The following is a 25,462-nucleotide window of genomic DNA, read 5'->3' as shown; positions in this document are numbered from 1 at the left end:
ACGACTCATCAGCATGGCTCCAATGCCTCTCGTGACTCAGGTCATGCAAGAGCCTCGTCGTCATGCTCGTGCTGCTGGCGGCTCACGATTCCATAAGGTAGTCAAGAATTTGCTCAAACCCATTTTTGGTAGGAAGAGGGGACCAGGAAAACCTGCCTCCAATGATGCTAAGGATTTAATGTCTTGCAAGGCCTTCAGTAAATCACTTCGGTTCTAACATGTCAAATATTAGACACTGTATTATTATTATTATTACTTGTATGTCAAATATTATAATATTAACTTTTTTATAATTATATTATAGAGTTCGTTCTATGATGTTTTTTTTTTCCGGAATGTGTCTCCACAATTTTTATATTTTATATTTTGAATAAAAAAACAATGGTAATTATTTTCTATAAAAAAATAGCATGTGAAATTTACATATATGTAATACATAATGTGTATCCAAACATATTATAAGTGATTGTTAGCATTTCAGTAGAGATAAATTTTAGTTACTACCATTTTCTTTAGTTCAATCATCAAACAAACATAGCATAACTGAACTCTTCACATCAATTACTTTTGTTAGGCTGTTATTTTTAATAAGATTAATATTTTTTTTAAAAAAAATTATGTGAATTGAGTCTTAAAATTATGAGACTAATATTTTTTAGTACTCTTATCATCAACTTTGAGACTTTAAAATATAAAAACTCTCGAATGTTTATTTTTATTTTTTAAATTCGATAAGTTAATAATAGAACTTAAACTTAGTCATGATAAAATAAACTAAAAAATAACATATATTAATCTATGCAAAAGAGAATAATAGAAGTAATACTTAACATAACGTAATTTAAGCATTTCTTGAAAGGCTGTAAATTACATGTCCCCTTCCTTTTCTCTCCATTGGAAAATGACATGCCGACAAAAAAAAATCTCTTTTAAATCTCAACAACGCTTTCTTTCATAGTTGCTTATTTACTTGATATAATAAATTGATTCATTATTCTTTAAAATAAATTAAGATAGCCTTTATATGTACTACAAATAAAATAAGATAACCTTCATCTCATACAGCCACATATATTCCTCATTTTATAATTTCTTTTAACTTTTATATAAAATTCTCTAAAATTAATTATTCAATAATTTTTTTTAACATATATAGCCAATCCTTAAATTTTTTCAATTAACATTTAGCAACAATGTATCCTAAATCATTATTAAATTAATTATTTTATTAAATAACCTGATTTTTATTTAAAAAATATCTGCTTGTATTGTTACCTTATAATGTACATTTTTAAAACTTAATATAATGATCTTTTTCATTAATTAAATTATTTTTTATATACTTTTAAATTCACGTTCTAATATTTTTATCTAGAATTTTAAATATTTACAATATGCAAAACAAATTATTATTCGCATACAAGAGGAAAGAAACTGGTTAAGGTAATTTAAATAAGTGCAAAGAAAGCTATTGAAGATTCTTCAATAAAAGTAATAGAGAAAAATCTAAAAAATAAAAGAAATTATATAAAAATAATAATTTCATAGTTAATAGTATATTTGATAATTTAGTTTTTATTAAATCTAATAATATCGTTTGATTCTCAAAAGCAATCTCACCAAACAGATAAAATGATAGAGATGTCAATTTTAAATCGAAGGGGAAAAAAAGTAAAAAAATGAATTCATTTACCAGAAGAGGCAATAATTTACTCTTGATTGTTACCACCAGAAATTGAAACGAAGTTACGTGCCAAATACATTAAAAGACAATGTCATCTTTCACCCTTCGATCAATTAAAGCGATATATATGTCACCAAATGGCATGCGAAATGCCTCTTCAGACAGACACTGTTACAATTCTTCCTCCATCAGAGTCCATGCTCATGCCTTCTCCAATTCCCACAAGCTACAAAATTTTTCAGCCCTATACACTAAATACCCCTCTTTTCACCAACAAAATCAACAATGATAACATTACTATCCGACCAACTAAAAGCATACTCTCTTTCTCTGCCACTGACCCTTCACATGAAGACATAAACCACTCTTCACCCTTCAAACACACAACAACAAATGACCTGAATTTTGAGGATTCAACCACTAGGTTTCGAATCAAAGGTCTTGTCCAAAGGATTACAACATTATTCTCCTCCAATTCCAAAACCCAGATACTGCAAATTCTAGAGAAAGATCCAGAATTTCAAACCATATCAGATTTCAATCACCTTCTCATGGCTCTAGTCATTGCACGAGAGTTTGACATTTGTCACAGAATCTTCACAAAGTTACCATCTTTTCAACTTATGCCAGATTGTTGCACCTATTCCATCATGATAAGGTGCCACTGTGAGAAAAATGATGTGGAAGGAGCCAAGAGAGCATTGGACACCATTCTGGAAAAAGGGTTTCAACCAGATCCTGCAACTTTCACTGTGCTCATAAACTCACTTTGCAAAAGGGGGAGAGTGCAAAAGGCAATAGAGGTTTGTGAAATCATGGGTAGAAAGGGTTACAAACCCAATGTTCAAACACAAAATTGCTTGCTTAAGGGGTTGTCCTATGTAGGGAAGGTGGAAGAAGCATTTGAGATTTTGATGAGTATGAAAGGAACCTCACTGGAGCCTGATGTTTATTCTTATACTGCTGTAATGGATGGTTTATGCAAAGTGGGTCGTTCAGATGAAGCAATGGAGTTGCTCAATGAAGCTGAGGGAACTGGGGTAGTGCCCAATGTGGTAACTATCAACACACTGTTACAAGGGTATTCTAGGGAGGGAAGGCCAATGGAGGGTGTGGTTATTTTGAAGATGATGAAGGATAAACATGGGTGTGTTCCTGATTATGTTAGTTATAGCACTGTCTTACATGGGTTGCTGAAGTGGAATGAAATTGTAGCAGCTCTTGGAGTTTACAAGGCAATGGTGAGAGTTGGGTTTGAAGTCGATGTGAGGGTGATGGGGACATTGGTGGGGCGTTTGTGCAAGATGTCATGGAAGGAGAGAGGACTAATTCAAGATGCATGTGAAGTGTTTGAGAAAATGAAGGAGAGGGATTCAGTGGTTGACCAGAGGACACTAGAGGTGATGGTTCGGGCACTTTGTGGGGGAAAGAAGTTTGATGAGGCTTTGGAAGTTTTGAATGATATGGTTAGGTTGGGATATTCCCCTGAGTCAGTTACATTTGACAAAATGATTCAAGGCCTTTGTGGATGGGGAAGAGTGGACGATGCAATGTCAACTTTGGTCCTTTCGCATGCAATTGGAGGAATTCCTGGTAGAACTTCCTATGACGTGTTGATCAAAGAACTCAATGAACAGGGTAGATTGTTTTCTGCTGCTTATTTGTTTGGTGCTGCACTGAAGCAAGGTGTTGTTCCCAACAGGAAACCTTTGCCAAGTGTTATGAAAAGGGAGGAATTACAAGCTCACCCGGGGATTTACAGCATGTTTGGGTTCAGTTTCATTTCAAGAAAATAATTACTATTTTTTAAAAGCTTTTTCCGAATCGGTAGGAAATAAGTAATTATTTCTAAAAGTAAGTTAAACCAAATATACACCAAGATAATTTGGTTGCAATATTCTACGCTATTCTTTTGGATTAGCGGTTTTTTTTGTTTCTTCGTAGCCAAACACAAGGGAGTTTAAAAAAAAGTAAAATCAACCGTTATTTATTTGCGAGCACAAGATACGAGGTACCTTAGATGATTTCAAATTTTTTCCATTTTGCAGGTATTAATTGTGATAGTTTTCATGGTGAATGTGAAACCAATCAGACTCTTATATCAATGTGCCGTGGCAATTCTACCAAAAGGGCAAAAAATCATTCTGACAAACCTTGTTTGGATTGTCAAAAAAACAAGCACAGGTGGATGAGGAATTTCATAGAAAGGATAAGTGTGGGAATGGGAAGTAAGGTGGCAAATCATGATATGAGTCTCAAGATGAAATGTATATTATTAGTATAGTGTATGGATTCGGGTGTCTTTGGTGCTGTGTATACTTTGGTGAGTCCGACGTACTCATGGGAGTCATGAATCCATGACGGAGGAGTTCTAATTGAATGAGAAACTAACTGATTTTTGGATTTAATTGAAATAAAAAATTTAAGGAGGCAGAAAGAGAAGGATGAGAATAATTGAAGATCTGGATCTCAAATGTTAGTGTTTTAGAAATCTTCAAGGTTTTACTTTTCATCATAGTGTTCTCTGCTTTTACTTTTTATCCATCACGTTTTAGAAATCTCAAACGTCATTATTGTTATAATCAAAGATAAGTTCGCAAAAAAATAAAAAAGACGAAATACAAAGAAAAAAGAGAGAATGGAGGTTAAAATTCTAATATATCTTGATGGTAAAGACTAAATTTATGATTGTTAATTTCAAATATTAATGTTTAAACTATTAGCTTTAGAAGACTACTACCAGTCATGTTGCACATTTCAAGAACTAAACCGATGGTTTATCCAATTTTTTTATATTACCGCCAACGTGTGGGAGTGTTTTCTTGAAAGTTAATTAAAACCATGATTCTTTTATGTACGACTTTTTACCTAAAAATGAAAATGAGTGACTTAATGGCTAGTTTTCTGACGCAACAGTGTCATGCTGAAGAAAAATGCTGCTAGAGCTTTAGTTTCGTACATTAATTACAACTCAATTTTAACTCGACGTTGTAAAATCAAGGCCAGTTTGCTAAGCTGAATATTACACGTGCTGCATTTTATGAATGATAAATTACTTAAAAATAAAAGAACAAAAGAGATGGTAATTATCTGGACTTCAACTACAAAACTTGAAGTGAATTCTCAGGCACGACTCATGTACTGCCCAGTTCTTGAATCAACCAATATTTCGTCACCTACATTTACAAAGAGTGGGACATTGACAACAGCGCCAGTATCAAGAGTGGCTGGCTTTGATCCACCTGTCAATCATGTGTTGTTTTCAAGGGTTCAGTAAGTTCTACAAGGGAATGTAAGAAAAAAATAACACAGGAGAAAGGAGGAAACCAAGCAGAAAAACCATAATAACTATCAAAGTTTTTTTTTCCTTGACAACAAGATGAGGTAAACAAACCGATTTTGTCCTTTTGAAATTTAATACATCGCATTTATATGAGCAACAATAAAACCCAATCATGTTTTTCTTTGTTTGTTTCTGATGCCAAATTTGTGAAATATGCATGAAGGGAAATCTTAGTCATGAATTCATCCCTTGACAAATCTAGATAGAACATGATGAGAAAATCATCGTCTAGCAGATGGTTTGATCATTTTCGTGTAACAGAAAATTTTCTTGGCTACGTATATGATTGGCATTTTCAAAGTTTGCAACATGAATTTTGTCAAAATAAATATCTGTAGCATAAACAAAATGGCATCACCTTGGGCTGTGTCACCCTTAAGTCCTGGATCCACATCAACTACAGTAAGTTTGACTGTGATAGGGAGTTCAACATCAATAACCTGAAAAAATATCAAGAGACAAATTGTTAAACAAGATCAATAGCAGTAATTGTACATATCCTATTAATGATAAATTCCATATAGCAAATTGGAAAATGCTCCCTAGTTTGAGTTTGTCTCTGAAGTGATCAAGCAAGAGCGTATCTATTCTCAAATTTTAGTGGGTTAAGATCAAAATGTAGTTTAAATACTTGAGTAACAATCAAATTAATTCTAGGCAGTCTAGGTAAAACACCATTAGGGAGAAGAAAAACTCACAAAGTGTATAAAATACATAACCACACAGTAGATCATTCAAAATTTCAGAAAAGCATGCAGTCCTTCTATAAAGTGAAATACCCCTAAATCAGATAGAACCATATCAAGTTAAAGACACTAAACAAATAAAAAATATGGAATCTGCAATAGATTCTGGATTAGTTTTATCCATTAGCAACTATACACCAACAAGCTCCTCCCTTTGAACAAATAAAATAGAAATTAGTTTACCTCTTATTTATGAATATCAAAACTATATTAGTTCAAGTTTTCAAGAACCCAAGGCCGCTTCATGTCCTAGAACTTCTCAATTACTGGTCTACAAAAATATAAGTTTGAGATTGTGAAAGATAGTAATAAATAATGAGATGACAAGGTTACCTTTCCATTCCATAACAGCAAATTGCAATCCATTCCCTCTTTTAGCCACTTTGTTCTGTCTCCAATTTCTGATTCACCCAGACGAAACTCCTCATACGTATTCTGATAAAATTAAAATACAGCACGTTATATAGACAATGAGAAAACTCAGTACATTAATTGTTAGTTGACTAATTACTAGTAATAAAAACAAAACAATTATTGGAAAACAAAGTATAAACCTAATGGGGTAACTCTTCATCATAGTCACTGACCAGTGGGCGGAGATTATATTTAGTTAGAGCCAAAAAATGCACATATCTATAACTGTTAGATTATATAGTGATAGATTCCAGATAATACCAAGTCCATGAAGACAAATTGAGAACCGTCTTTATATGTGAACTGCTTTGTTTCCTTGAATACATTTGCTTCATCAATCTGTCAAAAGGAAATAGAACAGAAAATTGGAAAAATATAAACCCACAAAATCTAATTCTCAATCAGAAATTATAACCAATAGACAGAAGAGAGACAGGAAATTATAATACTTCACAAGCCATACCATCATTGTGAATTCTTTTCCACTCACATCTCTTGGATACATGAGTGGACTACCTCATTAATTCACAAGGAAACCCCAGAAAATACTTATATTTTAGGGAGAGGGGATCACATAAAGGATACAATCCTATAAACTCTCAGCCATTCTTTAAACATAGGTTGTAAGACAAACAGCAGAAACCCTCGACATCAAATACTTATATAACAACGGTGGATTAATCTACTCATCGGCACACCTCAATTAGGCCATGTCTATTCTAGCCCCACAACACTTGGGAGTGGGTGTTGACTCACATTGCTCGCCTGTGCACCAAAGATTGCATGAGTCTGTCCACTCCACATTATAGCCCAATTTAGATTAACTTCACAATAAGTAACTTATTGGAAACAAAATAAGCAAGTAAAATAAACAAAACTTTTTCATGTGTAAAAATCAACTTATACTCCTCTATTTTTAAAAAGCTCTGTCATCTAACTTCTACAAAACATAAAATGCACAAGTTGATTTTAACTAATGAAATAAGTTTTTATTAATCTTATCTCCTCAGTTTCTTCTCCTGTAAGTGCTTGTGTGGAAACTTACCCAAATAAATTATGCATATGAAAAACCAATAATTTTATCACTTGTTATTTTTTATGTCATTAGCTTTAAAGATGTCTTAATTCATTTGACTAAATCTCAAATAGAGATAGCAAATGTATTCATATAAGACATTTTTAATTTCATTAAAATATATAACAATAATAGTTTAAAATTTTAACGAGGGTAAAGCAGGTAGAATGCAGATTATAAACACTTAATTTAAATAGATTAATTTCATGCCACTAAAGAAAATGGTGAGAATTTAGCGTGCATTACCGTGCTTCCAGCTCTAAAGGTTTTCTCAACCGTATTCCCTGTGATATAGTTCTTTAGTTTGGTCCTCACAAATGCCGCACCTTTTCCCGGTTTAACATGAAGAAACTCTGAAACAAACAAAACAAAAAGTGCAATGCAAGCCAAATTAAGAGCGTTATAAACACAATCCATAATTAAAATCACAGTTCAGAAATAATAATGAATGATACCTAAGACACGCCAAGGAGAACCATCGACTTCAAGGTTGGAACCGACCTTGATGTCGTTGCTGGATAAGGCGTAAATCTCTGAAAGAAACGAGCAAGTTAGCGAATAAGGAAAGGCTTGGTTGTTAGAGAGGGAGGAAGAGACTCACTGAGAAATCGAGGTTTGGAAGAGGGGCTTCGCATTGGGAGAAGAGAGGGAAACGAAGAAGAAGTGGAAGCACTGAAACTCAACATTGATGAAGAAAAGAGCTTAAGCTTGAAGGTTGCGATTGCCGCCACCATTGTTAATGCTTCGTTCTCAGTTCTTTCTCACTTCTTACATAAAGGATAAGGAAAGGTTCTTCTGCTTCACCTTTTCACCCACTTTCACTCACTTTCAAAACAAATCAATTGTGTATATGTGTTTTGATATTTTTTAAAAACAAATAATTTCACAAAACTTTTCTTTTTTGTGTATTCGATAACCTGATAATAATTTTCTTTATGCAAATTGTTTAAAACTTTAATTGTATTTTATTTGTTATATTTTAGTTTATATTTAATTTTAATTATTTCCATTTACAATTATTAACATAAATGCAATGAAATGTAAAATGATATTGATAATATAAATCGATAATGTAAACAGTATTCATGTTTTTACAATAAAATTATTCAAAAATAATGCAATAATCTTTTATTATGATTTGTACAAAAATATTTTATTACTATTTATATAAATTAATACCGTTATTGTCGTATTATTTTATTTATAATACTCTTCTATTATTATTATTATTAATGTAAATTTAAAATGCATATTATGCATTAATCTTTTACCAATGTTGTAATGTAATTTATTTTTTAAAATTTTATATGATTAAATTTTATTTTTACTATAAAAATATTTTTAAGTTTTTTTAATAGATTTTTTTCTAAAATATATTTAAATAAAAAACTAAAATAAAAATATTTTGAAAAAAATTTAAAATTGACTGTTGTCAACTTTATACACATTATACTATCTTAATCATATTCTACACTAAAAAACAAAAAATTGCACAAAAAAATTTGTAATACTTTTAAGATTTCTTTGATGAATAAAATAAAAAAAATTAAGATAAGATATCATTTGTAATCCTATTTTAATTCTGACATTTGTTAAATCAATAATCTTATCATGTGATTTTATTTAATGTAAATTTTCTCTCAAAGAAATTGAATTAAAAATAAATAGAATAGATAATGCGAAAAATAAAATGTTCTACTTTCATTCTCTTCATTTATATCTTTCTCTTTTTCATCTTCATTATATTCACATTCTATGAAAATAATTTTACTACTAAATTCTTAAAATTTAGCTTAAATAATATATAACTTATGAACAAATTATTTTCATAAATTATGTAACCTTCTTTGATTTTTTCTGGAAACAGATGATTATTCATATGCTTCTCAAGTTTCATGAATAGTCAGCATATTAAGAAATATCGAGAAAGACTTTTAGAGAATCACTCTGATTCTATCTCTGTTCATTCCGTTTGAAGAAAGGAAGGATTCCAATAAAGAATCAATCTTTCTTTTAGTTCCTGAATCTCTCTTTGATTGATTCATGTGTAATATTTCGAATCCTCATTCCTAATAGAATGAAAATGATCTTTGGATTAATCAGAAGATCCTTTCGATTGGCTAGAATACGTTATTTGAATCAAACTAGATCTCGTGAAATTATATTGAATATTTGATGATACATTTTGTACCTTGCTAAAAATTCATAATCATGAAAAACAACTTATTACTATTGTAAATTGTTTTTAACTTATTTTAATACATTACTTAATATAACATATTAAAATAAATTATTTTTAACTTATCTTAGTAAGTTTTATTACTAAATTTATTATATAAATTACCATTTTAAAAAAACTTATTTACTAAGTGCTTAAATAAATAACTTTTCATGACTTTTTTTTAATTCATTCTATTTAAAAATACAATTTCCACGTAAAAAAAATGCTAAAAACACACTTATATATTTCTTTCTTTCTTACCCCTACATTAATGTTTACCTCTAAATTAATGTTTCTCTCATAATTCTATAATTTGTAATAAATTTTAGTCAATAATGACAATGTTGCTAGCATTCTTCAATAATTATGTGGTGCTTCTTATCGCAAATATTTAGCATGTTGGCAAGGCTACTTACTCTTTGCCCACATATTTTCTTGTTGAGGTGCAGAGAAGGGAGGAAAATGCTAAAACCATATAAACTTTTCATATAAATGGGGTAACTAATTGAACCCGGTCAGACCAACCTTTGCACTATCTACAAAAGAACATCCTCTCAGCATCACACTAAGGGATTCAAAGGTGGAAGAACCACATCTTTATCTCCTATAAATTTGTGTTGAATCACACCAAAAATAATAAATAAAAAATGAACATTATAGACATTCAAAATCCTTCAACACTAGCCCTTCTAGAGGCTGAGGATGATGACTTGCGACTTTCTTGCCTATCAAGCTCCTCCAAAGAGATACTGGAAGAACAAGCCCTAGGCGGAAGGAGGATCGGCACTCCCGACCATCTTGGAGGTGAAACAGATACGGGGGCAACACCCGATGGTGGCGACGGAGAGAAACTCAACCTTGGAGCAGGGGTAATGATACCATTAAGACTTGGTGATCTTGACATCTGCTTTCCAGCATTTGATGCTGGCTCCTGCAGTGGGAACCGGCACGAGTATTTCAAATCTTGAATCATCTTGAGATGCTCAACAACAGTTCTCATGGTAGGTCTTTCTGATGGCTCCTTTTGAAGGCATCTTTGTGCAATGTCAGCTATTGTTCTTGCTGCTTTGGAAGGAAACCGACCTTTGAGTTGAGAATCCATGATCAACGACAGACGATGATTATCAGCTAGGAAGGGCCGGCTCCACTTGACTAAATTTCTCTCTTCCTTGGGGTGACGGCTGTCAAGATTCTTCCTTCCTGTGAGTAGCTCCAGAAGGAAAATTCCAAAACTCCATACGTTGCTCTTTGGAGTGAGCATTCCTTTCTCCAGTGTCTCCATTGATAGGTTTCCAACAGCCTGGACAATAATAAATAAATTCATTAATATAATGAATGAGAACAAAAATTAGGGAATAAATATAAATACTCAAGAAAAATATGATGATAAGGTACAGAATATTGGCTGAATATAATAGACACTAACTGAGGCTATTTTAGAGCACAAAATACTATTAAGTGAAAGAACTTACAGATGAACTGCTTGATATCTCTTCCTCTGGAATATGTCCAACACAACCATATCCTGAAAGCTTTGCACTGAAATCTTTGTCAATCTGTATGTTGGCTGTTGAGAATTCATTATACATCGCCTGCAGACAGAAAAAAGTATGTGAGCAAAGATGAAGGTATAAATTTAGCTGAATAAGAATAATGTACTGTCTGTGGAAATAAAATATCTAATCATAACATCCTCACAATATTCCGTCCATGTACCATGAAAAACAAAACAACTCAGGTCCTTCAGCACTCACTTGGAGTGATCTGAACTCCAAACAAGTAGGAAAGGCATACATATGACCACACAAGGCTTCTTCAGTTAAACATATTCAATATAATTTTATACTAATTACCTGAAAAGGCCCTTCTTCATGCAAGAAAGTTAGACCTTGTGCAGCACATATAGCAATTTTCATTCTTGTGTTCCAATCAATAGATGGCCCATCAGATCTCCCATACAATAAGCGGTCCAAGCTTCCATGGTATAGCCTCTCATAAACCAACATCCTATGTTCTGAAGCCTCTCGTGCATGAAATCCTAGCAATTTACAGAGGTTTGGATGTTGCAAAGATGCAAGAGTATTAACCTCATTAATGAATTCCTTCAAGCCCTGAAAGAAGACAGATACTTTTAGACCACTACAGAATGTTTTCATATAATTGACATTTGTTTTAATGTCCAAAACACAAAACTCATAATTCTAACGGTAACTGATTTAAGTTTCAATCCACAGGTATGTACTATGTAATTCATAACAATTTCAAGCATTTCAGTTTGGAAGGGTTTAACAACATTTTCATATGTATGGCATAGAAGAGTAAGGTGGATAGCAAGAAGAACTATGCTTACAAGTACAACTATTTAATCAAAAACTTAAAAACACTTTGATGCCTGTCATAATTTCGCTGCTGCATGTATATGTTAAACCCAACCAAACAAAACTTACGCATAACATATCTCAATACATTACAAAAATATATAAAACATCGAATTCTGGCCATTCTAAGATAACATGCGTGCACCATTAATAAGACAAGTAAGCAATCACCGTACATAAGAATACCAAGAAATGAAATCAAAGCAGCATAGTATGGAGAAAAGTACCTGAGATGATAGGTGAAGCCGTGTGACAGTGGCTTCAAACTTCTTTGAACTTGAAGCATCATCGCCAAAGGACGCTTTATATATTGTGGAGGAAAGACATTCGGACATGCATCTATCTGAAGAGAAATTGTGGCAAGCAGCAGCAATTTCCTCGTACATAAAGTTCCTAAGTGACCCAGTTGGTGGAAGCGGCAAAGGTCCAGAAGCATATAGAGGACCACTAGCTGTCACTGACTTAAAGCTGCCAACAGCCTTCAATACACCACCTCCCTGAGGAGATGGAAGGGGTAAAGGTTGTGGACTAGATGAACGCTGCTCCTTCATTGATGCAGCCCGGTGTTTTGACTCTTCTTGTTCCTCATACTCAATTGAGGCCAAAGCTTCTTGTTCTGCTGCATCAAGAGTTGATGGAGCAGATAATGTTCTTGTTCTATTGTTACTGACTTTATTAGTGGGTTGAATGGGTTTCACTCTGGTCCTAAAACTAGGAGGAGCAGACTGGAGTGAGCGAGTATGAGTTTGAGGTTCGGGCAGAACTGTTGGTACATGCTCATTATGGCTTGCCCGTTTTACATACAAAATCTGATCAGACTTTTTCTTCTTGTTCTTCAATACAGTGAAACACCCCATCTTTTGTAGAGAACTTTGTCGCTGAAAAGAACTCTATGTCTGCAAAAACAAAATAAAAGGTGCATAAATAAAAATTATGTCTACTACTAATTTAGTGTACTTCAACATGCCACAGTTAGAAAACCCACAAGTAATGCAACCATCTGTTTTCCAGAGTCCAGACACATAGTTTAAGTTTTGATTCTCATTGATATAAGATAGGCACATGCAGTCATGTTTGAAAACAAAAACAAGAAAACAAGGGGCAGTCGAGAAGCATTTCATTGTCACCTTTTTCTATTAATTTATTCCTCACCATGGTTATCAAATCATGAGTCGTACCATGAATCCAAGCATATCTTGAACGGTAAGATTTTTTAATAGTTAATTGTTAAAAATCCATTCTAATAATTGAAATAATATTTTAACATAATAAAACTAGTATTGAAAATTGAAACAGAATGATTTCTTTATTCCATTTTCTATTTCCATTAACTATTGGATTCTTTTCATAATTCTCCACGAACATTAATTACTAGAAACTGGCTAACCATGTTTCAAAGCGCATTTTATTTTCAAATTCTCTCTCCTTGGCAACTGCGTTTTATCTCTCATTAACTCCCCTGCCCAAATAATCAGCCTGAAAGCATCCTGCCACTGGAGACTCATTGTCCACAGGGCCCCATGCCCTGATCGTTCGACCACTGCATCCTTGCAGCTTGGAAGCCATGCACTTTTCAGTAGCCATCTCACAGACCTCTGTGCAAACAAGAATCTGGCCACACCCACCCATCGCTGCCTTGGTTCATTGCTCTGTAGTAGCTGTTAGGAACTTAGGATCCCTGTCGCTCTGAGATCCATACCATTGGAAATACAACAGAATGGAAAGTCTACGATTCTGGCACCATTGCTGCTGTGCATTTCCAGCAACATAACGAAACATCATGAGATCTGAATCAATGAAGTGAGCAGTCACATCGAACGTGGTTCATGCCATTCCAGCTACCACATGCCTGACTATTAATTATTTGCGTATCAATGTTTCATTGTTTAATTTTTAGTAAACATCCAATTTGATCCTCAAAAGATTTTCAAACATCAATTTGGTCCAAGAATTGCGAGAGCATGGCATTGATTTGGTTAAACAAGCAGTTAACTTCTGCACTACATATATATTGAAAATCTTTCAAGCCCCAAAATAGTTGTTTACTCTTTAACTTTTCTGAATTTCATCTTCTCCAGTGAGCACATCTTAAAACAATAAAACACCCAATCTTCCTCTACTCTTCATTTCATTTCTCTTTTGATTCGTTGCTCCCAAGTCCCAACATTTCTTAAAACGAACCCATAAGCACCAATCACTCTAAATTGAATGCAAAACACTACAATTAATCAACATTGGGTTAACGGGACACCATATAAGCCTTATTTCCAACTTTTGTCTATCACATTCCCATTAAATAGTATGATAAAATTACTTCAATTTCTGCCATGTCACTCACCAATTTTTACAAGTATTGAAGTGAAAAAATAAATAAAAACAAATGGGCAAAATGCTTTTTCAAATGAACAGAAATACTAAATCGCTGAAGACTCACTACCTCCATCTATTCAACTACACTAAAACCAATTAGATCCATTAAATTAAATAAAAAAAACATTAATTCCATTTAGTTTCACTTAACAAGGTAAACACCAAAAAATAAAATAAAATTTTCCAAGCCGCAAAATTTCATCTCCACCAATAACTTTCCAAATAAAACGAAAAAAACATAGAAAATCAAATCAAGAAGAAAATGAACAATGAACTGGCAAAAAAATCAAACGACAAAACAAGCCCCGAGATCCAAGAAAACCAGCAGAAAACGAAATTCCCAAACAAATTTACAACAAAAAAGGGTAAGATTACACGAATCGAAAACAACGTACGGAATTAAACGAACCTGCGCGAGAAATGGCAGCTCATGCAACTCGGAGTGAAGCGATCCAGGGGCAGCAAAATGGGTAAAAATCGGAACTTTCTGTGGTTTTGATTCGTCTACGAAAAACCCCTTATCGAGTCAAAGAAAGCAGATTGGAAAAGCTGAAGAGTGGAGAGTTTAGCGAGAGAGAGAGAGAGAGAAAAAAGTAGAAGAGAGATTAGAAGAATATTTAGAATTGTAGAGAGAGAAAAAGAGAGAAAATGGAACCCAATGAGCAGTGGTCAAACCTACCCAAAACCCAGATTTAATTAAGTGATTAAAATAATATTTTCATTAAACACAAACAAAAGATGTGCTTTTCCTTTTTTCTTTTTTCCAACTTTGTCCTTCTTTTTTACTTTTCTTTAATTTTTAATTTTTTTCTATTTTTTTAATATATGTCTCTCCAACTTTTGATTCCACTTTCTTACTTCCAATAATCCAAATTTTTATTTGAACTTAGATAGATTCTGATTTTGTAGATTTCTTATTTTGACAGTCAATACTTTAAGATTTGGTACATTTTGTTATAGCCTTAATTATATGGTTTTATTCGTATTTTGAAAATTTATTACCATAATATTCTTGATTTGAATCATGATATTTTCAAGCAATGTCCTATTTTGATTTAAAAATATTTTATTTTTTATCAATCTAGTTGCTTAGTTGTCATTCATATCTCCATTTTGATTTAAAAGTATAACTTAATTAATTAAATAATTTACCTCTTCTAAAGCAAAAAAAAAAAAAAAACTACACTTTAGAGTATAAAATGTAATATCATAAAAATTACTAAAATTTTGTCCAAAAAAATACTGTAAATAATTTAAATATTACACAAACATTTCTAGTGTAACATGCAAAATTAGTGAAATTATATTATTTATAAGAGTTTAATTTTAACACATTATTAATAAAAATGTAATCAATAATTAATTAAAAAAATTTTAAATACATTTAAATTTTATCTTTTTTTAAAATAATAATTTAAAATCTACTTCAGAATAGTCAAGTTGATGTTGAACATTTCTTATTTCGAACATCAACAAAAAAGCTGAAAGCTATGGTGGGTCCATGGGTATTTTGGTAATTTAGGGTGATGCACGACTTTCAACGAAGTTCACCTTGTTGAGGGTGACAGCCCAGTCAAAGTTGTGAAATTTTTATTTAATTTTCTAACAATTATTAAAAAAAAAGGGGCATGTGTTGGTCAAAGAGAGCCATCAAGATAGGTCTTTGACTATGAATCTTTGCCATTGGATTTGAGCACATCTCTCAGATCGACGGTAGCTAGGACCGAAGTGGGCCCCGCCTGATATCAACACATTTGTCTTTTCACGCGCCGAGTACGCGTGGCATGGATTTTCTGATTCATTTCCATTATCAAATAGAGACGTGGGTCCCAATGCTCAAGTGCTCAACTCAACAACTAGCCTTTTGTTGTTTCGTGTTATCAAGAAAAATGGACCAAAGTTTGACCACCTTAAAACGGAAAATAAATAATTAATAGAAATAACAACGGCTTTTATGATAATTTAATTCACCTTGTTTTAATCTGTATCATCAGACACGTATTCAAAAATTATTAATATTTTTTACTAAAAATAATAATATTTAATATTATAATGTTTTAATAGAACTATTATATATAAATTATTATAATATATTTTACACATGCATTAAAAAAATTATTTAATTCAAAGTAATAAATGAATTACTTAAAAACTAATGCAAACATATATACGAATAGCAATAATGATATTTTTATGTCTGTTTAAAAGCATATTAAAATATAGGTAAACATGAATTTAATAAAAAATTATAATTGATAAATTAAATTTATGTTTATTTATACATAAATCTTAATATGATATATGAAAATATTAATAGTATATTTTTTTAATACATTATTTTTAACATATTTATTATTAATTAAAATTTATCAAAACTATAAAATATAAGAAAAATATTAAATTTTTACTAAAATATACCAAGATTCGTATTTTTTTTATTAAAATGCATATTACTAATATTTCTCTGTGTTTTATATTTTAAAAAATGAGAATTTGAATTTTCAAATCATACATAATTTAAAACTAAAAGTTTGATCAAATCACATGATTATATATATAGATAGATAGATAAGAGTAATCAATTTATTTTTTATAAGTTATTTTATTATTAAAAATAAAATCTAATAAATATAAAACATTAAAAGACATAAAAATAGAGAATTTAGAAATATTATAAAATTAATCAAATATAATAAAAATTAGATCTAACGTATCATAAATGTCAACATATATATTTATAAAAAAAATTAAAATTTTATATAAGACAGTAAAAAATATAAATATAAAAATAGATATTCACAAAAAAATTGAAAATTTTATATATGATATTGAGAAATTTTATAATAATCTCTAAAATTTAAAATAAAATTAATAAAAAAAGTGAGTAAAAAATTTTATATAAAATGTTAATTTTATATAACATATAATATAATTATATATTATTTTAGTTATTTATGTTAGAATTTGTTAAAACTAAATTATTATGAGAACATAATTAAGTAATTTTTATATATTTTAATATTATATATTATATTAAATTTAATATATAAGAATAAAATATTAAATAACTTTAAATTACTTTATAATTTTGTATATTTTAACATATGACATATTATTTAAAATTAAAAAGATAATTATTATTTGGTTGGATATCTATAAATATTTAAATTATATAAAATTTTATGTATATGATATTTATGATAATAATATACGAATCAAAGGTTAAATTAATAAAATTTATTTTATTTAAAAATATTATATATATATCATTCCCACTTAGTATTTGATTCACACGCACATAAATGAAAAATTATTCATATTTTTTAAATAACTCTTAAATACTTATTTTATTGATATAAAAAAATTACTTATTTTATTTAATAATTTAGCTTATGAAAACAATCATTAAATTAAGAAGATAAAGATGAAAATCGTGCAATGGTCATTAAAAATTGAATGGCAATTTAATGAAACGATAAAATTTACTTAATTAAGAAAATAATAAAATTAAAATTGAATAATTAAAAATTAGACTAAAATTGAATAAAAATAAAATAATTAGACAAATTTTGTTTCTAATAGTTTAAAATTATATAATAACCTTAAAGAACAATTTTATAAAATTAACAAATTGAAACTTGTTTTGAAAGCTCAATTATACTAAAAAGTTTAAACAACAATTGTGGACAATATTCTCTTTTGAAATAAATCATATTAACAAAATTTGAAAACTTTTTTATTTATAAAATAGATTTCATTAGTGTATAACGTTTTATTATTTTTTATTTCATACAAAATAAAGTAACTTAATATTGTTTAAATAGGAATACACATACACAACGGAACACTCAATTTTGATGAACTCTAATATAAACTTGCTGAATATGATCATGTTAAACTAGACGTAATTTATTTGTGGGTGAAAAAATTTTATTTGATATTGCGAGAAAAACTAATACAAAGAGTATGGGTTTAGAAATTGACCTTAATAAAACAATTTATTTGCATTTTTTTTATCACTTCCGAGGTAAAAGCACGTTGTGAACTTTACTTTGTGACTTATGTATTGTCCAAGGACACGTTGATTCAAATCTTTGAGCAAAAGCTCTTCTTAGCAACTTTGTTTTACACTTGTGTAGCATTTGTAGGTAGAATTTTTCATTCTTAGGTTGACATCTAGCTGTTTTTATTGAAAAATCTATCTTAGCACATTTAATTGTAAGATAAGGGTTAAGGAATATTCTCTTATATGCTTTGAACTCCATGTGAAGCTCTATATATAAGACGATTGTCTTATGAAAGGCTATTTGTCACAAATAAGATGTGATGTAACCCTAGTCGTTGTAGATGAACTGTGAAAGAACAAAATTCTTTTTTTTTAATTACAATTTTTTTAAGAATGTGATATAATATTCTAAAGCAAGGAGAGCAGTTAAGTTTAAAGAATGCTTATAGAAAACTATCATATTCTTACAAATAAAGTTTGATTAATTAAAGGTGTAAATTGCATGTTTTATTCTCTTAGAAAAATTACTCAAATTGTTTATTGAATAAATTAGAGGTGCGCATAAGCTATCTCTTGAGTCTACTAATTGAATAAATTAAAGATTACTTTTTTTAGACGAATAGATTACTGAAGTGGATGCAACTTATGTTAATAAATTTTTTACATATATACAGTACAAGAAATCAAATATCTGTTAGTGTATTTACAAGAACTATCTACTCATAATGTTAAATTAAAAAAAAAAAAAGTGTCACGAAGAAGTTTCTTAATGCACTTAAGTTGTAGTTGAGACTAAAACTATACATCATAGTAGTTTTAGATTATTATTTTTTCTACAAATAGTGATTTCTATTTGATAATATTGTCTGAGTACTACACAAAATAACCACACGTCACTAATGGGTTTTTTTTTTTTTATTGTTTCTGCAAAAATAATATCCTTGCTCCCAATATTTTCTAATTTAGAAAAAAATGTAAAACATTATTTGAAAATTTCAAAATTACTATAGAAATATACATAATTTATTATACATAACTCAAATTTAGGAGGCAAATAATTTTTTTTTTCAAAAAATACAATATTTAAGATTTGAAATGAAAAGGAAAATTTTAACCAACAAGAAAAAAAAGAGTAGAAGTAATTATTCTGAATAGACTGAGATTACGAGAAAAATATTTTTTTTATGTAAAAAAATTGAGATTAATTAATTATTACAGAATTTTAAAATTTATTAATTTTAAATGGCAGTGAAGTTACATATCTAGAAGAAGAAATATGATAAGAGATGCTTTCACTTTAAAAAATACAGTCTTTATTAATATAAGAGTGGATTACAAAGTTAATCATCTTTTTTTCATTATTTAACATAATTAACATAAATTTTTATGACAAGAACATTTATTTTCATGTAATTAGTAAATTAAGAGATAACAATGTTTGAGACTAAAATAAGTTATCCAAGCATTATTTAGTCATTATTTAAGTAAGATTTCGATTCTCTTAAAATTCAGATTTTTTTTATTTGATCTCTTACTTTTTAATCATTTTCAAACACGTCTTAAAAACTATTTTTCCTTTTCATATAATTTCTCAATTAATAATTTATAATTTTTTTCTGTAATGAACTAATATTGTATTATTTAACTTCACTTATATAATATGACATATAGTTGATGTAAATGATGATGTAACATTTGTACTTTTATTTTTTTATATTTTTTTTAAATATTTTACCTTTATAAGCTAAATATTTTAAAATAAAAAATTAATAACACATTTTCAAATATCAATTTTAGAAATCTTAACTTTATAAGCTAAAATTTCAGTTAGAAATACAAAAGATGTGATGTTATTAATAATACATTTCATTCATGTCATGTGTTGATTAAATTATGAGACAACTCAAGCATTTTGTAAGCAAATAACAAAACAAGTTGAAAAATTACGAATACAAGGACTAGATAAAACTAAAAAACAACTTTTTTGAAAGATTAAATTGAAAAAGAAATTAAAATAAGGAGTAAATGAGAAAACTACAATTTTTTGAGGTAAAAAAAAATTTAATTATGGAATTGTCAACAATCCATGGGACCAAATCTCTTATCCTGTTGGTTAAGAGTTTGAAATCTTACAATATACATTTTATTTCTTTTTATTTTTGGTTCAGAGAATCCATTTTCTTGATGCATTAGTTTTTTTTTTTTTAAAGAAAAAACAGTATATACCCTAGATTTTGGAATGGGCCAGGAAGTGTCATCCAAAGTAGGAAATATATAGTTCATTGGGCTCGGCCCGCACCAAACCATCAAAACATGCCAAGCAAATTACAGCACCCAAAACATGTTGCAACTTGCAAGCTAAATGTAAAAAATATGTTATTTGATATACGTCTTTTTAATATATTTTTTTTTACATCATTGAGTAAATTTTATGTTTAACTAATAAAAAATATATTAAAAAACATTTGATGATGCATTATTAACGTTCTTAACAATTATATTTGAAAAATATTAATAATACATTTTTAATACATTATTTTCAACATTTCTTTATTGTTAAGGTTGTATAAATCTTATTAAATAACTTACAAATAAATACTAATCAATATCTTTAAGATACTAATTAAAAAAATAAACAATAACAGAACTAAATTCTTTTAAATAATGTCAATTAAATTACATGATGCAATTGGAATTAATTTAAATTTAAATTTTTAGAGATATTATTTATTATAAAACATTTTTTAATAATTTTTTTTCTAATATTTATAGTCTTCTTCTATTTTTTTATAGGGTTAAAGATCATACAACCAACTCTTTTTATTAGTGCCTCTAATGATTTTTTTTAGACATTCAAATTTCTTGAACCAATTTTCCATCATCTCTCTTCTTACCTGAATACTTATCTATTTTAATAATTTTTGTATGTAGTTTTTTAATTTATTTTTATAAGCAAAATAAATCTTATTAAAAAAAGTTAAAGGGAAACTCAAAACTTATATACATAAAAAATTACTTACTCAGAGAAATAAAAAGTAAAAATATACTTATTCAAAATTAAGACAGATGCAATTTCGTGGGTTCAAATATCAATCAGCTAACATAATAACTTCTCCCTTACTAACAAGTGATAACCATTTTCAGGATCTCAGAATAATAGAATCTAGGACTTCTCTCTCATCCAAAACACCATTAAAAAATATAATTCTATTTCTATGCAACCACAAAGACCACACTATACTTATCCAACTTTAACTGCTATAAAATATAATTAATTATATTTCTACAATTCAATAAAAAAATTACAGAATAAAAAATAAAAAATTCTATTAAAAAGTATTAATACACCATTCTATAATTTTCAATACATCATAATATTTACTATCCAGCAATACCCTAATATACATTCACTTTGTTTTTAGTGAAACATGTAGCAGATTTAACTAATCATAAATGTTTAGTATAGAATTCAATTAATAATAAATAAACTTTAAAAATAGTGGGTTGACAATATTCCTCGGATTAAACCGAACCCAACCAAGAAAAAGCTAAAAGAGAGTTTTGAAATCCATTTTGTATGTTAAGAACGACGGATCTGTGAATATCAGAGACAGAAAGACAACATAAACAGCATCAAAGTTTCTGACGAAAAAAAAAAAGAAGACAGCATCAAAGTCCTCCTCATCACGAACATGAACACCTATCTACAAGAAATTAACCATTTTATTCCACGCATACCTTCCAATGTCATCCCAATAATTACAATCAAAATTAAAAAGTAGGTAACAAAACATTGTTCCAACGTACACCACTAAACAAAATGTTGCCAAAGTCACGAGCTTTACCATCTTCAATTTCCTGAACAGAAGCAACAAGGACCCAACAGAAGCAAGCATCACAATTCCCCTTTGATCTTTCTTGTTGATAGATTGAGCCAGAGATGCAACAAATCCCACAACCCAGAAGCCAATACGAAATGGGTCCTGCAATTTCATTGATGGAATTGAATTGTAAACATAGTGAGCTCAAAACAATTAATCCTATTCCTCATGCCCTTGGAAAATATATTTCTTTGATTTAAGAAAAGATGCATTTTTTTTTTCATTTTTAATTATAAAAATGTCATCATATTCTTATCTTATTTTATATAAGAAACAGTAAAAATCAAACGATCGCTAATCTAATAATCAATATGTATATATATACATAGCAAAGAAGGCGTTAATTTGTATTAGTAGGATAAGTAACAGTAACCTTCAGATATGGAGGATTTGACTGTTTCTTCTTTGGAAATCGAGGTCGAAATTTGTGAAGAATTGTAATGAATTGGGTTGAGAAGAACGATGGTGGATGTGTTGGGTGCGAAGTGATTGTTAAGGCGAATTTATGAAGCTTGAGGAGAATGGAGAGGCGGAAAAAGGAGAGAGTGGAAGTGGGTTTGTGAGTTAAAGCAGCGAATCTGAGTCTGAAGTTGAAGTTGTTGGCTTTGGCAGTAACTTTGAGTCTCCATGATTGCACTTTCTCTGATTGCATTCCCAGCTACAATGGCTATTGTGATTTGAAATGAAGGAGACACTAGCTAGCCGTTAGAGCCTTTCAGGTTTGAAATGGTATCACATGTGATGTGGCAAAGTGGAAACAGCTTCAAAATATTTGAGAATCAAAGTGTATACAATATCTTAAGTGCTTCTATTATCATTTTTTAATTAAATTATTTTTTAAAATTATATCATATATTTTTTAATAATCTTTACTGGTTTTTGTTAGAGTTTGAAACATGTTAATAAGTACCTTTAGAGTACTATTTTAGGAATTAAAAGTTTTTTTAAAATACTATTAAATGCATACTTGTTATCATTTTGAATACATTTCTTCTGCAACCCTAACTGGTAAAACTAACTCAAAATTTATAGCTTGCGGCTGACAAGCTAATAAAAATTCTAATTTGTAATTGAAACATGTTTAGTAAAACAACCAATTGAAACATGTGAAATGGTTAAAAAGAAGGATTAATGTTATTTTGTAATATCCATTAAAGAATCAGCGGTGTCGTGGTGTAGTTGGTTATCACGTCAGTCTAACACACTGAAGGTCTCCGGTTCGAATCCGGGCGACGCCAATTCTTTACCCTTTCTATTTTTATACAATAAAAATATAATATTTTTTAATAAACTAAACGTTACTCGAAGTGATTTTTATAAGTTAACTTTTAAAAGTTATAAATTTTATTTATTTATTTAGTTTATTTTTTAATTAAATTCATATATTTTTAATTTTAATTAAATTCTTAATAATTAATGTCATTCATTTTTTTATTAAATATCAATTATATGGCATTTTTAATTTATCAACTTAATTTTTTTATTTTTAGTAATACTTTTTTTGTCATTATTTTTTAGAGGTAAATTTTTCTAAATTTCTAAATCTATTTGTTGTTAGTGGTTAAATTGAATATTAAATTGAAAATTTATCTTTCAAACTATATTGATGCTCACATACTTAATATGCAAAAATTAAAATATTATAAATTAATAAATATTACAAAAAAAAGAGATTTTAAATCACTATTAAAGTCTTAAAAATTACTTCTACAGAAAACTTAAGTTTCGAATCTAACTTCTTTCGTCAATAATTCAAGTTTTTATATGCTTTTTTTAATATTATTCTTATAAAAGGAAATTACTAAAACATAAATTTTTTAATTTTTTGTCAGGAGTTTTTTTTATTTCGTATTATAGTTGACAAAACTTTAAATTTTTTCAAAAAATAATTTTTATTATAAAAAAATATGAAACTCGTAAATTTTCAACACATCAAATTATCTTAAATTCTAGAACTGTGATATCAAAATATAATATTATAAAAAAATAAATTTAATATTCAAATATAAATGAAAAATGCCCATCATATGACTTTCCATCTTTCCCGTGATAAGTGCTAAATGCTCATGTCCCACAAAGTGATAAAAGGTCAGTTACTTTCCCATGCAACATTAATGATGAATTTTTTTTTTAAATATTAAGTTTCACTATAAAATTTAAAATAATATGACACGTTATATTTTTTATTTTTGCATTTTTTCTAGTGAAATTTATTTTTAAATATAAAAAATTTAAAATTTTGCACAAAATTTATAACACGTAAAAAAAACATTTTAGACAAAAAATTAATTTTAAAAAAGTTATATTTTAGTAAATTGTTTTTAGAAAAATAATATTTAAATAAAAATATTTTTTACACAAACTTTATATAAATATTTTATTATAATAAAACAGTAAAAGAAAAAAAAATATTTTAAACTTATCTCTATTAACATGCAAAATCTAGAGTGTTAACAATAATTCGACCTCAAATATATCATTACACAATAAAAATATAATTTATGTTTTTGTTGAAAAAAAAAATATATATATATATAACAATATCAATTATTGATGATTTAATTAATTTTTTAAAAACTATAAGAACTTAATAAAATAATTTAAATCATTAAGATTTAATTAAAAATTTAAAGAAACTACAGGACTCACAGTTAATTAACTTAAATCATAAGCTTATATTATCAAATATATTTTAAGATTATTAATATATATTTTAAATTTTTTTCTAATAATTTTTTATTACAGTAAAATTCTAATTTTAATTTTACATATACTTAAAATATTCCAAACATGTTTGGAAGGATGAACTTTTGTGTCCAACATCAGGTTAGCTGATTGTTAAAGGCATAATTCTATATAATATAAATTATTTGTGTTAAATTTTTTCAAAATTAAATAATTAAAAGATTATAATAGAAAAACTTTTATTTTTTTAATGTATTTTAAATTTATATATTACGTTAATTTTGATATGTATATAACTAAAGCAATTAATTTAAAAAAATTATAATTTTTTATCTAATAAATTAATTTTAAAAAATTATTTAATAAAAAGTTACTAAATATAAATTACATCGATGGAAGTTGATATCTCTCCGGGCATATAAATATTTCTTTGATATATTACTTAATTTATTTATATCTAACATAATATACATGTGGAATAAACTTATAACTTTATCTTTTACGGTGAAGAACGTAATCTTTTGATATAATATTCATATTTAAGAACGGGACATGTTTAAAAAATTACCTAACGAGTTTTGTTTTTAATTAATTATATTTTATAATTTTTACTACAGGAAATTTAATTTTAATGACCATATTTTAATAATAAATGTAAA

General features: G+C 28.5%; 3 protein-coding genes and 1 non-coding gene across 7 annotated transcripts; 2 read left to right on the top strand and 2 right to left on the bottom strand.

The window, feature by feature from the left end:
• The first annotated feature begins 1,849 nt into the window (after positions 1-1,849).
• LOC113863312 (pentatricopeptide repeat-containing protein At1g09900-like) lies at positions 1,850-4,274 on the top strand. Its single transcript, XM_027496848.1, has one exon. It carries the CDS (start codon positions 1,882-1,884, stop codon positions 3,478-3,480), a length of 1,599 nt encoding a protein of 532 aa, XP_027352649.1. The 5' UTR covers positions 1,850-1,881; the 3' UTR covers positions 3,481-4,274.
• Positions 4,275-4,590: 316 nt separating this feature from the next.
• LOC113863235 (elongation factor P) lies at positions 4,591-8,102 on the bottom strand. 2 transcript variants are annotated; one of them, XM_027496739.1, is made up of 7 exons: positions 7,864-8,102; positions 7,718-7,795; positions 7,509-7,615; positions 6,449-6,526; positions 6,107-6,208; positions 5,386-5,467; positions 4,591-4,926 (listed from the first exon to the last, which is right to left on the bottom strand). In XM_027496739.1, exons 1-7 carry the CDS (start codon positions 7,994-7,996, stop codon positions 4,808-4,810), a joined length of 699 nt encoding a protein of 232 aa, XP_027352540.1. In that variant the 5' UTR covers positions 7,997-8,102; the 3' UTR covers positions 4,591-4,807. The 2 variants fall into 2 exon arrangements, 1 of the variants encoding a protein (XP_027352540.1); XR_003504529.1 differs by having other exon boundaries at positions 4,592-4,926; positions 5,957-6,208; positions 7,864-8,072.
• A 1,720-nt stretch (positions 8,103-9,822) lies between these two features.
• Positions 9,823-14,937, bottom strand: LOC113862814 (probable serine/threonine-protein kinase PBL1). Of its 3 annotated transcripts, XM_027496035.1 has the most exons (6): positions 14,641-14,861; positions 13,249-13,610; positions 12,089-12,757; positions 11,337-11,594; positions 10,956-11,075; positions 9,945-10,783 (listed from the first exon to the last, which is right to left on the bottom strand). In XM_027496035.1, the coding sequence occupies exons 3-6, from the start codon at positions 12,716-12,718 to the stop codon at positions 10,148-10,150; spliced, it is 1,644 nt and encodes a 547-aa protein (XP_027351836.1). In that variant the 5' UTR covers positions 12,719-12,757; positions 13,249-13,610; positions 14,641-14,861; the 3' UTR covers positions 9,945-10,147. The 3 variants fall into 3 exon arrangements, with proteins under 3 accessions (XP_027351835.1, XP_027351836.1, XP_027351837.1); XM_027496034.1 differs by lacking the exon at positions 13,249-13,610 and having other exon boundaries at positions 9,823-10,783; positions 14,641-14,901; XM_027496036.1 differs by lacking the exon at positions 13,249-13,610 and having other exon boundaries at positions 14,627-14,937.
• Positions 14,938-23,282: 8,345 nt separating this feature from the next.
• TRNAV-AAC lies at positions 23,283-23,356 on the top strand. The gene has a single exon. It is a non-coding gene; the product is annotated as a tRNA-Val (tRNA).
• Positions 23,357-25,462: the final 2,106 nt, after the last annotated feature.

Source organism: Abrus precatorius, unplaced genomic scaffold (genome assembly GCF_003935025.1).
Source record: "Abrus precatorius isolate BTA unplaced genomic scaffold, Abrus_2018 Scaffold3, whole genome shotgun sequence".
Classification (NCBI taxonomy): domain Eukaryota; kingdom Viridiplantae; phylum Streptophyta; class Magnoliopsida; order Fabales; family Fabaceae; genus Abrus; species Abrus precatorius.
The sequence above is the reverse complement of the archived record's forward strand: the minus strand, read 5'-3'. Positions and strand labels throughout refer to the sequence as shown.